The sequence below is a fragment of the Harmonia axyridis genome, chromosome 7 (genome assembly GCF_914767665.1).
Source record: "Harmonia axyridis chromosome 7, icHarAxyr1.1, whole genome shotgun sequence".
Lineage (NCBI taxonomy): Eukaryota > Metazoa > Arthropoda > Insecta > Coleoptera > Coccinellidae > Harmonia > Harmonia axyridis.
The window spans coordinates 31,632,038-31,645,097 of NC_059507.1; the positions used below are offsets into that span (position 1 = coordinate 31,632,038).

At 36.3% G+C, this 13,060-nt stretch overlaps 4 protein-coding genes across 4 annotated transcripts; all 4 read right to left on the reverse strand.

The window, feature by feature from the left end:
• Positions 1–2,069: 2,069 nt before the first annotated feature.
• On the reverse strand, positions 2,070–2,666 carry LOC123685377 (60S ribosomal protein L24-like; the record flags this gene model as incomplete). Its single annotated transcript, XM_045625031.1, has 1 exon — positions 2,070–2,666. A coding segment is annotated over one exon (597 nt), but the record flags the coding sequence as incomplete, so codon positions are not given.
• Positions 2,667–3,006: 340 nt separating this feature from the next.
• LOC123685378 (60S ribosomal protein L24-like) lies at positions 3,007–3,772 on the reverse strand (the record flags this gene model as incomplete). Its single annotated transcript, XM_045625032.1, has 1 exon — positions 3,007–3,772. A coding segment is annotated over one exon (429 nt), but the record flags the coding sequence as incomplete, so codon positions are not given.
• Positions 3,773–9,867: 6,095 nt separating this feature from the next.
• Positions 9,868–10,359, reverse strand: LOC123685379. Its single transcript, XM_045625033.1, has one exon. The coding sequence runs from the start codon at positions 10,357–10,359 to the stop codon at positions 9,868–9,870; it is 492 nt and encodes a 163-aa protein (XP_045480989.1).
• Positions 10,360–10,910: 551 nt separating this feature from the next.
• LOC123685380 lies at positions 10,911–11,288 on the reverse strand. The gene has a single exon (XM_045625034.1). The coding sequence runs from the start codon at positions 11,286–11,288 to the stop codon at positions 10,911–10,913; it is 378 nt and encodes a 125-aa protein (XP_045480990.1).
• Between the last annotated feature and the right edge of the window lie 1,772 nt (positions 11,289–13,060).

The following is a 13,060-nucleotide window of genomic DNA, read 5'->3' on the forward strand; positions in this document are numbered from 1 at the left end:
CCAGACATTGCTAGATACTGCATTTGGGTATTAAATACCTCAGATTCACAGTCGCATATTGAGACATCGGTGGGATCGGTTTCGGTATTCTTTGTATTGAAGCCCTAGGGTTGTTGTAAAACACTCATTTCTGTTTATGACCTGAAGTAGGTCTCACATCTGGGTGGGAATTTTATGTGCACCTAGATAAAAAAAAGGGAAGTTGTTTTGATTCAATTAGTTTAAAATGTTGGAATACCTCGATTTCTGCAATGAATCTGATTCAAATGCCAAAATGGAAATTATATCTGAATATTTTGGGGATGATTTCATTCAAGAAATAGAGATGTACAATAAATCAATAAATTCCGAGAGAGGTCGAGGGTTTTCAACTTTGAATTATTGCAATTTATAGGTGGATTATTTCATGAATTTTAAGATTTTCGATATTTCGAAAATATGAAATTCGTCTGGGACTACCTACAATCCGAATAGGATAACAAATTTCATTGAAATCAGCGAAGAAATTTACTCTAGGTATAGTATAAATTCATTAAATCTCGAATAACTCTTGAACATTTGAAACACTGTGATAATAGTTTTCAAATTAAAGATGTAAGATATTGATACATTATTCTACTTCGAAAATGTGAATCGAGTTAACGCATACGATATTTACAGTAGAAATAATTTACAAAATTGGAACTATGGAAATTTTCTCTTCTTTGCAGTTTTTTTTTAATTATTTTGGAAATTATTCGGACTGATGCAAGAACTTGAGGAAGGAGTTTCACTGTTTCACCCCTAACGCCGGCCCTGCTCGGCGAATAATTGTATATAGATAGTAGATAACACAAAGCTTTTAGCCAATGACAGAAAAAATTTAACTATATAAAGGGTGTTTTTTTTTGAGCTATAGAACTTTAAATTGCAATTAAACAACGATGGATTATTCGATTGACATGAATTTTATTTATCCGCAAGATAATCTTGTGGCATTACATTTTAAATATGATTTCTGGCATATGACCGCCACGGCTGGCTCGGATGTAGTCCAATCTGGACGTCCAATTTTCGATTACTTTTTCCGACATTTGTGGTCGTATATCGGCAATAACACGGCGAATGTTGTCTTCCAAATATATACACAATATTTGTGGCTTATCCGCATAGACCAATGACTTTACATAGCCCCACAGAAAGTAGTCTAGCGGTGTTAAATCACAAGATCTTGTAGGCCAATTCACAGGTCCAAAACGTGAAACGTCTTTCAATAAACCGATTGTGGCACGAGCTGTGTGACATGTTGTGCCGTCTTGTTGGAACCACAGCTCCTGGACATCATGGTTGTTCAAATCAGGAATGAAAAAGTTAGTAATCATGGCTCTATACCGATCACCATTGACTGTAACGTTCTGGCCATCATCGTTTTTGAAGTACGGACCAATGATTCCACCAGCCCATAAAGCGCACCAGTCAGTTTTTCTGGATGTAACGGTGTTTCGACATACACTTGAGGATTAGCTTCACTCCAAATGCGGCAGTTTTGTTTGTTGACGTAGCCATTCAATCAGAAGTGCGCTTCATCGCTAAACAAAATAAAATGGACGTAGTGCGCGATACGTATTCCGCACAGAACCATTATTTTCGAAATGAAATTGCACTATTTGCAAGCGTTGTTCAGGCGTGAGTCTATTCACGATGAATTGTCAAATCAAACTGAGAATAAGTCACTTGACAGCTGTTAAATCGGTCGCCATCTTGAACAGTAATGCCAACTTAAAGTTATATACCTCGAAAAAAAACACCCATTACAAAAATTCAGAACAACATGGCCCATTTTTAAGATGAAAAAAATCATAAAATATACCAGGCGGGATTTTAAATCGACTTGGTTCGATTCACTGATGAAGAATACGTGATCAATATCAATTCTGTACGGCCGGCCGATGATTTTCCACAAGCTTCTTAAAGATCCGGATTTTATGTTATCGCTTTTCCTTTGTGTGTAACATAATCGATTCATAAAGAAGACAAACAATAACAATTTTTCACATTCAAATTAGTTTTCAATTCTGAAATATTTTTCTTTATTCTTCAGGTTGGAGAAGGTCTACTCGGGCCAGAAGGCAACCAGTCCGATTCCGAGCAGCTGGAAATGAGTACCAGTAAGTTGATGATTTATTAAGGATCTTAAAATAATTTTTTCCTCCTACACGTGGTGCAGCCTTTTCTACATTTTTGGCTGCTTTCTGTTTAGGTGCAGCTTTGGGTTTAGGTGGAGCGGCAGCCCTCTTGGTAGCCTTTTGGCTCTTCTTCTGCTCTTTGACAGCCCCGATGGCTTGTTCTCCCTGAGCTTTCCTCACTTCAGGCCCTTGATTTCTCTTAGCCATAATGCCATTTAGAGGAGCTCCTACAATAGCCCTTTGGAATTTTTGAGTCCTCCTGGTACGTTTTTTGGTAGTTTCCTCCTCTTGACTCTTCTTATGTTTCCTTCTGTAGAGGATGGCCCATGTTACTTTCCTTGGATTCCTCAATAAATGGTTCTGTTTTCTCGCTACTATGGAGGAAAGAGTAATTGCTGGCTGAAACTGGTAGTTCTGTTCGAAACATTGAGCGTGAAAGATGTCATCGTCATCATCTGATGATATGATTGCCCTAGATTCAGTAGTTTTTAAATTGGCAAAAACAAAAGTCGAAATTCATCCAATAAATCGTTTGAGATTTAGATATAGTGAATATCATCACATTTTTTGAAATTGAAAAATGAATGAGCCGGGAAACATTCAAAATTTTTGAATAAGATTGAACTAAAAATTGGTGTTATTTACATAAACAGCCTATATATCCTGAAAAAAGATTTGTGTTTACTTTAAGGTAAGTTATATCACAAATTATCACAAAATCTATCGTGGGATGATAGGTAAGATTAAGGAAAGGTAATTATATGGGTTAATGAATAACCAATAAACTTTCAGAGGTTGTAGGTTCTGATTTAAAATATTTTATTAATGAATCATCACATAATTTATAAATCTATATAATCTGTTATTGATAAATTTAATACCGAAGAATTGTTTTCTGGAAGAATATCAATTCTGTACGGCCGGCCGATGATTTTTCACAAGCTTCTTAAAGATCCGGATTTTATGTTATCGCTTTTCTTTTGTGTGTAACATAATCGATTCATAAAGAAGACAAACAATAACAATTTTTCACATTCAAATTAATTTTTAATTCTGAAATATATTTCTTTATTCTTCAGGTTTGAGAAGGTCTACTCGGGCCAGTAGGTCACCAGTCCGATTCCAACGTGAGCAGCTGGAAATGAGTACAAGTAAGTTGAATTATTGAGGATCTTAAATTAACGTTTGCCTCCTACACGTGGTGCAGCCTTTTCTACATTTTTGGCTGCTTTCTGTTTAGGTGCAGCTTTGGGTTTAGGTGGAGCGGCAGCCCTCTTGGTAGCCTTTTGGCTCTTCTTCTGCTCTTTGACAGCCCCGATGGCTTGTTCTCCCTGAGCTTTCCTCACTTCAGGCCCTTGATTTCTCTTAGCCATAATGCCATTTAGAGGAGCTCCTACAATAGCCCTTTGGAATTTTTGAGTCCTCCTGGTACGTTTTTTGGTAGTTTCCTCCTCTTGACTCTTCTTATGTTTCCTTCTGTAGAGGATGGCCCATGTTACTTTCCTTGGATTCCTCAATAAATGGGCCCTCTCACATTTTGAGTTCAAGAATGTGTAATTCCTTCCATCTACTTTAACCAAGGTTTTACCATGGCCAGAGTCCGATTTTCATTTTAACTTTTTGGACGTAAACGTAACACCAAAATGAAAAGAGTAAGTGATTTGTTAAAAAAAAGTACCGCGAATTGGTCAAATTAAAAATACGCATACAGGGTGTCCCGAAAGTATACCGCCAATAATTAATAAGCGATAGGCCAAAAATGATTAGTTTTGGAATTACAGTACAGGGTGTTGAAGTTTGGAATACCAAAAACAATCATCAAATAAAATGTAATTAATTACTTAGTGATGTAAACAAAAATTGTTGTTAACTTTGACCATTAATCGTTGAATTGTTCTGAGTTTGGCCTTATGGCCAGCATTCAAGTTTCTCCGTCATTTATTTCATAACTTTACCGTTGAGTTTTTGCCCAAAGTATGGCATAAAGCTGCAATTTTCATCAAAAAAGGCTATCTAATGATGCAATAATATACTGGGTGTGCCACTTGAAAAAAGAATGTAGTAGTAGTCTGTTTCCGGTATAACCGGAAGTTCTAGAGACTGAAAATATTTTAGGGAGAAAAATCATTTATTTGGTTTTCCGAGAAAGTATGCATGGCTTTTACTATTAGATGTGTTATGTTATTATCATCAAAATGATGCATACATTCAATTCAAGCGATAAAATGTTTTCGATATTTCCGTTCATAAAATTGGTTTGGTGAAATTTGATTCGTTCCAAGGGCGGTTCTAGCCTCAAATTTTGGGGGGGGGTCGCCGTTATGGGCTTCAATTTTTTTGATGGGACCATTTCGTAGATTGTCTGCATGAACCGCATATTAAGTGTGAGGTGGTTCTATTTTGGGGGGGTCATGACCCCCTTGACCCCCCCCCCCCCGGACCGCGCTTGATTCGTTCAAATCAATGAAAAATGGATCTTGCAAAATTCATATTTATTTGTATCACAAAAATTTAAAACTATTGTTCTTGAAACTGATTATAATATTTCATTACAGAAAAGCCAAAGACAAAGAAGAATACCCGGCGTACATAGAGAGGTAGGCGAATAACTTCCAACCTCTCTGAAGTTTGTGGCGTGAGACAATTGCTACGTTATACATTGAGGAAGTTGTACAAAAACAAAACGTACAAGCTTTAGACCTCAGACCCAAGAAGACCCGTGCTAGCAGGCGTGCATCGACCAAACATCAAGTCAGTCTCAAAACCCCTAAAAATATCAGGAAAATGTCTATATTCCCCCCAAGGAAATTTGCACTTGAGGCATAAACTGTAATGTAAAAAAAATGTTTCTGTATCACCCGGACTTACTTTCATGCTCTTTCTCTAGTAATATATTTTAATTGATATATAAACATATATACTGGAATTAAGGTATGTAAATTACATCTAATCTGTTATCAGTGCCTCTCCAGAAAGCCTACTTGGCTTTCATTGATTCGCCGAAAATCGAAGTCATCCAAGAATACAATTCATTAAAATTTCGTTGAGCACAAATAAATTATAATTCTGTTTAAAGTTAGTGAAATATAATCAAAATTCATTAATAAGTTTGCCGAATATCTATCGACTCAAAAATTCTTTTCGCGAAACTAACTTTGTCCTACTATATTATCTATATCTATATGCAATGTTGAAACTGTCAAAAATGAGCTTTCATTAATACTTGCCAATACCTGATACGGATTGTTTAGAATTTTCCGATTTCTGCCGAGATATGGAACGTAGATGAATTGAGCGCCTTCCATAAAGACGAAAAGTAGGGACAAATAGCATAGAATTGACCCCATATATGGGAAATCATCGATCTCCAAACAGACTCCTATGGCCGTACTCATAGTCGAAACTCAAACTCGTGCTCTGATATTTAACGGAATGCTGTTAACGTACATATTTTGAACAATAAAAAGCCCTTTTCTATTTCATAGTAAAATTATGGCTTGAGTAGAAAACGGAGTTAATCTCCTTGTATTATTCAATGAATAGTTCAAATATAGTTGGTTGACATTTCTCTTTTTCATAGCAGTCATGCATGAATGACCTGCTTTTTATTTCAAAAATTGTGATTAAAAATCAAAACTCACAATAGTTAAGAATTATTCATTTGTTCCCATAGTCGTCAAATTGAATAAACTCGAATTTGTCTTTGTGTCACAATCTGAAACTTTTTTGGAACAGTAGATATTAATCCATTAGAGATAATTATTCATTTCAAGTTAGATTCTCTGTAATTGGTCGAAAATATTTGTTTATAAATATTCTAGGAAGAAAAAAGGGCATTCGATTAAAAATTCTCTTGTGACATTCAAAATGTATCTTCGGGATCGATTTCTTCTCTACCAAGTCAATGAATTCTAGAAATCCTAAACGCTCTTTGTCCCAATCGCCTGTTATATTAATAAATAAGTCCACTTGATTTTCGACGATGATAACTAATTTCAGCGCTGATTATTTCCAAAGTATGGAAAGAATATGTGAGACTTTATTATCTCTCAACTGTATTCCACAAATCCACAGTAACTTCAATAACTAATAATACAACATCAGCCACATTTTATTTTCACAATTACTATCAACGAACACAAAAAAATTACTATTTCGAGTAATGTTACGAGATAAAATGACAGAAAACAATAATTTTAAGTTGAGCACTTCTTAGGCACGCAGTATCGACTATGAGTACGGCCACTAGAGGGCGCCACCGATTTATATAAATATAAAAAATCGAGTTCAGAACAGATTTTCCAGTGTGTTCAAGCAAACCTGTTGTTATTTGATGTGTGCAGTAGCACTCAACATCGTATTTTCTGGCTTTTCATTCGGCAATTACGGATGAGGTTCCTTCCTACGTTTTTTCTCTACAATTGCACTCGATATTTTTGGGGGTGATCAGAGCCTTAGATTTTGATCTCGAAGACGAGTTGCGGTCGACTTCAAACTGCAATCCAGGGGCGTACGCAGGGTGTAAGTCTCACCGTTGATGGGAACGCCAAGACGTGTTGGTCACCACTGGTTCTTACTTTACCATCGCCATGTGGGTTCGAGCGTCTTGGCGGTGAGAGGTACTTATCCAAAGTCAACGGAAGGGTTATCTTCTTCCTGTTGTCTTCATGTTTGCGAGGTTCAGTGTGTTCCAATGTTTGTTCTCTGACAGAAATTCCTCAAATAGAGGTGATTTTTGCCTTCATTGAACATCAGATCGTGGTTATCCTTTTGAGTAGGTTGTACGACTGCTGGTTGATTTGATTGGGGATTCGAAAACATTTTTTGCGATTTTGGATATTAGATTAACGTGAAACAACGGCTTGAAAAAACGAATCTGGATATCACTTTGCATTTCTCATTTTATTTATAGATACAAGGTGTACCTAAATTGAAGTTACAAACTAAAATTCCTCGGATAATTCTAGGAAAAAAAGTCCTAAGAACATGGACCTGCAAACCATTTCTTTTCGGGATACAGACTGTTTTTGATTTTTTCCTCAAGTTTTTTCATCACAGCTCTTTAATAATTTTAAACAATTCTCTATACTTAATACTCAGGAAAATCCAAATGATTATAGAGATCCAGATAGTAAGCTGAATAAATTCATTATCAATTTTGGGTAAATTGTTATAATAATCTCAAAAAATAGGACTAAATGAAACACCCTGTATCTCGAAAACAAATCGTTTGTGGCCCATTAATATAGGACTTTTTTTCCTTCAAATTATTCAATCATTCAAATTATTCCTTTATGCGTCCAATTTAGGAACACCCTGCATATCATTTTCAAATAAAATAAAACAAAATAAATTTCCACAAATATTTCAATATTAACAAATCAACAATAATTGTTTTGTCAAGTTTAATTTTACATTTCGACCGTAGAAATGTGTTTTTTTTTGTCGTATATGTAGATTAAAGAAGTGAATGGAAGACAAAAGCGTTTAAAGTTAGTTATTTGAGTTCAATTGATTTCATAAAACAAACATGTTTGTATCTTTTGCACGTGTTTGGAAAGTTTTTCAATTCATTTTTTTAAATGAATAATATAGAAAAATATCGGTATCTTTCGCGCGCTTGTTCTATTTTTGTTCCTCTCTGTAACTTTATATTTCGATTATCACATATTTTCAATAGGCAAATAAAAAATTTGAAATTTAATAATTCAAATTTTTTTCAATAATGTTATTTCTCAGAATCATTGAAAAACTTTTTTTTTGAGCTCTCGTCTCCCCACAGATTTTCATTAGTAAAGTGAATCTTCTTACTTCTTTAGGTATTTTGCTAAACTTACAAATTTAACTGTAGACAAATTATCGATTAATTCAAAATAGTTTTTTGAAATATTAATGAGACAAGGGTACCCTGAAAGAGTCACTAATGGGATTCCATCATTTAAATGAATTGGTCATGGTGGCTCAAAAATTGGAAATGTATCAAGAAAAAAAAAGAAACACAGAGAAGTTAACTTATGCCATGAGATATTTTGCCGATTATAAAAAATATTAGACTTTTATTGTAGGCAAATGTTCAATGTCATAAATTCATTTAATCACGAATGAAAAGTCTCCAAGATCAATGAAATTGCAATGAATAAGTGTATTTTGTGATATTTAAAATGCAATCAAGTTTACTTCGATTATTATAAATTGAATCTCCTTAGGCGGCTCCTTCAGCGGTTTAATTAATAGTTGTTTTCTATAGACAATTAAAAAATATCGGATACTTAATTATGTGTATTGTATACATGTCACGTTATCACGGTTTTATGTGATAATTTGTCGAACAGATCAAATTTGTGATGTATCAGCATATATGATTCTGTAATTATGAATTTCAACTATGCCTTTTATCTTTAGGTGTAAATTCAACATAAACATCATTTTACGACTAAGTATCCACCTATAATTTCAGATAGAATAAAAATATTTTGAAATATCGAGTGAATTGCTTTCCTCCCGAAAACATTTTGTAGCTGAAATGTTATAAGCTGACTTTTCAGCTGATTTGAATTCAAATGGTTTTTTCAAAAATTTCATGTTTCTACTTCCTTTCTTTTTGGTTTATCTACAATTGGAGAGTAACAAACAAACGCGCGAAATTATAGGCAAATAAGAATATGCTAAAAATTTAGCCTACTTCATTCGCGCAACTATTTCTAAGAAGAAGAAAATTCTTTGATTCACAGAATCAAAAATAAAATGGAAATTTAAATTAAATACGGATGAAACCGATTCGTTTTTACAACCGTTGTATATCATAACATAGGTATATATTATAGTTAGTTCAATTCGGTTTTTTCCAAACAAATTTTACTCAATCACAATGAAATCGCAAGATGTTGTAATTTTCCAATCATGTTCCGCACTAAAGAGGGATTACCACCACGTGGTTTTTCGCGTATCAGTCAAACTTCGGTACCCATTCATTCCCTCTCTGGCGGTCCAGCGATAACCAAACTTTGTACGGTGAACACGCAACGTATAACTGCCCATGTAAAAAACAATGATTTTCTAAATTTATCCCGCAAACACTAAGCGATTGGCGCTGTTTGTGAAAAATGATTTTCCCGCTTTTCTGTTGAAATTTTTCCTGAATTTTCTTAGCTATAAACCTCACGGAGCCCGAAACCTTTCCAACGTATAACTGCCCATGTGAAAAACAATGATTTTCAAAATTTATCCCGCAAACACTAAGCGATTGGCCTTGTATGTGAAAAATGATTTTCCCGCTTTTCTGTTGAAATTTTTCCTTAATTTTCTTTGCTATAAACCTCGCGGAGCCCGAGCCTTGACAATGATTTTCTAAATTTATCCCGCAAACACTAAGCGATTGGCCTTGTATGTGAAAAATGATTTTCCCGCTTTTCTGTTGAAATGGAGTTTCATACTGTCATCGTTACCTGTTGTAACATCTAAAGTGTAACCTGTCCTATCTAAAACTTGCTTAATCTTTTCTTCATCGGGCCCCTTCGTGATTGGTGTTGGAGTTGGAGCAGCAACACCTTGACCTGAACCAACTCGATTTTCCTGTATGTAATATCTCATGATTCCGCACAAATAAGGCAACTTGTTCGGGACATCTTCCAGGTTCTTCTTCTTCTTCTTCTTCATTCTTCATTTTAGGCGATTCGCCTGTTTCTTTCCGTCGAATCTCTGCCTACACTGACAAATTGTCGCTCCATCGCTTTCGAGGGCGTCCTAAACTTCTGCGACCTAGTGGTGATTTATCGCGTGCAATTCTGACTATCCTTCCTTCGTCCATTCTACTTAAGTGGTCGTTCCATTCTCTCTTTCGACCCAATGCCCACTCATTGATATTTTCCACCCCGCATGTTCTCCTTATATTTTCACTTCTCTCCCGGTCGAATAGTGTCTTTCCAGCTATTCTGCGAAGTACCCTCATTTCGATGGTCTCCAGTAGTTGTCTTGTCCTCGCTGTGTCTGGTCGAGTTTCAGCGGTGTATGTCATAGTTGGTCTTACTACTGCTTTATAAATTCTGGCCTTTGTTTCCACTTTGATATTTTTATTTCGCCATACCGTGTCACTCAAACATCCCGCCACTCTTGTCGCCCTCACAGTTTGTGCCCTCACTTTCTCCTCAACATCACCACAGCCTGATAATTCTATGCCCAAGTATTTGATTTTCATTGTGATGGGTTTTTATTCGTCTTACCAGTGCTGTGGTCTCATTTCGGATTTGTTTATATCTCTCGTAGGATTCTGATGTCTTCAATGTTCTATGAGTCAGATATGCTTTTTTCTTTTCTTTACATTTTTCTTGAATCTCTGGGCGAAACCATGGGGTCCTGTCTGTTCTAGTGTTCTTATTCCTTTTTAGGATTCGGGTGCCTAGGGCTTCATGGGCGGCTGATCTAATGTTGTTCTTTAGTTTCTTCCAGGAAGCGTTAATATTATCCTCTTCTCCTATTCGGTTTTCGAGAATTTTTTCTTTCAATATATCTTCGTATAATTGCCTAATTGACGAGTCTCACAGTGATTCGATGTTTATTTTTGCTTCCTCATATACTTGTAATGGACTCTTTTTGGGTATGAATTTCATTCTGATCTTTGCAAGTAACAAACTGTGATTGCTGCCTACATTGACCGAATTCAGAGTTCTGACGTCCAGTAGCTGTCTTCCAGGTTAAACTCCAAAAATCGACCAAGACAATCCATCAACTGGAATCTTTTTCAGGTAATCAAGGGCTCTCTCGTCGAGATCGACATGAGCTCATTTCTGTGGTCTCCAGTAGTTGTCTTGTCCTCGCTGTGTCTGGTCTAGTTTCAGCGGTGTATGTCATAGTTGGTCTTACTACTGCTTTATAAATTCTGGCCTTTGTTTCCACTTTGATATTTTTATTTCGCCATACCGTGTCACTCAAACATCCCGCCACTCTTGTTGCCCTCACAGTTTGTGCCCTCACTTTCTCCTCAACATCACCACAGCCTGATAATTCTATGCCCAAGTATTTGAATTTCATTTCTTGTTGGATGATATTGCCGTCAACTTCCAGTTTGCATCTTAATGGTGTTTTCGATGTTGTCATGCATTTGGTTTTCTGGGTTGATATTGTCATATTGAATTATTTGGCAGTGCAATTGAATCGATGTAACAGCCGTTGGAGGTCGTCTTCACTCTCAGCCACCAGTACGGCGTCATCGGCATAGCAGAGAATTGTTATTTCACGGTCGCCCATTCCGTATCCCTTTAGTGTCCGTATTTTCCCTATCACCTCGTCCATAATGATGTTAAAGAGGAGAGGGCTCAAGGAGTCTCGTTTATAAGTGACAAATTGTCAGCTCTATACAAAACTCATGCAGTAGTATATTCATACGAAGGAAGTGGTAGAAACGAGACAAGAAAAGTAAGCAACAAAGAAATATCGACCCTCTAACATAGCCACAGGAGTTGACTACGATTGAAAAGAAGTTGTATGTTAAGATTAATGAAGATTGTCCCAAGATTATTGGGAGGAAAGACATACACTTCCTTTATGTCATCAAAAAATAAAGTATATACTTTCTCTGAAATGACTCATTACTACTAAAACTCGCAAAGAATACAAGGCAGTAGTTCCAACGAAATTTCGATTAAAGAAAAATCAGTTTTACATTATTTTGGAAAAACATGGGGGAAACAAGTAGGAATAATGAGGATATTATCCATCTTCAGAGAAGGAAGTACCAGAGTGTCCTTTAACTCGACAGGTTCCATAGACAATAATCTGATAACAAACACGTTGGAGGAGAAGCTTAGCTGACATTGGATCTTATTCATCAGGAGTTCATTTTGTACGAAAGGATCAATCAATTAATCTTTAGAAGGAGGAAATATATAAATACTTTATTATATACTTACAATTCATGTTTGGCGTGAAATTATTATTTTCGAAGAAGGGTATATCTATCAATGTAAATTCAATGGTAGGATCAATAGATCGATCGCAATTCAAAAATTCTGCTTACCAAAAATCTACATAGGCGTACAACTTTACTTCAGCCGTTTTTTTTTCGAAATTCGAGGCTTCATTATAAAAAACTGGTTATACATTTATGATTCAAAGTATTGTTCATCTCTGGCCACTACTTTCTCCCATATTTCGGACAACGTACGAATCCCGCGTTGAAAAACCTGGTCTTCTTTTGAAGCGATCCACGAATCAATTCAATTTTTTACTTCTTCATAAATTCGGAAGTGCTAGTCACCCAGGCCGTGTGCCATTGATCGAATCAAGTGATAGTCCGAGGGAGTAACGGCGGGTGGGGTAGGACTTCCCATTTCAACGTTTTCAATTATGTCTTGGCCATTTTCGCATCATGCGGTCGAGCATTGTCATCCTGTTAAATCACTTTATCATGTCTCTCGTTGTATGGCGGCCGTTTGTCTTTCAATGCTCGGCTCAAACGCATTGATTTCGTTCGATAACGATCGTCTGCCATTGTTTCAGTCGGTTTTAACAACTCATAATACACTACGCCGTGCTGGCCCCATCAAATACTGAGCAGAACCGTGAATGTTCGGTTTGGCCGTCGACGTGAATGCATGGCAGGGATATCCCCATTATTTTATGCGCTTGAGATTATCGTAATGAACCCATTTTTTGACTCCAGTCACAATGCAATGCAGAAATCCCATCCGTCTTTGCCTTGTAAGCAGCTGTTCACAAGCAAACAAACGCCAATCAACCTCTCTCGGCTCGGCTTCAACTCATACGGCACCCAATTTTCTTTTTGGCTAGTCTCTTTCTAGCCAAGTTACAATGTGCGCCCTCTCCCAGGGGTTTTGTGTTTCATAATTCTTATGACTTTCAGGCATTTTGAAATGGCTTGTTGCGTCACTCCCAATGAT

Coding starts and splice junctions, on each gene's coding strand:
- LOC123685379 (XM_045625033.1), bottom strand. CDS start 10,359: ATGAAAATCAAATACTTGGGCATAGAATTATCAGGCTGTGGTGATGTT.
- LOC123685380 (XM_045625034.1), bottom strand. CDS start 11,288: ATGACAATATCAACCCAGAAAACCAAATGCATGACAACATCGAAAACA.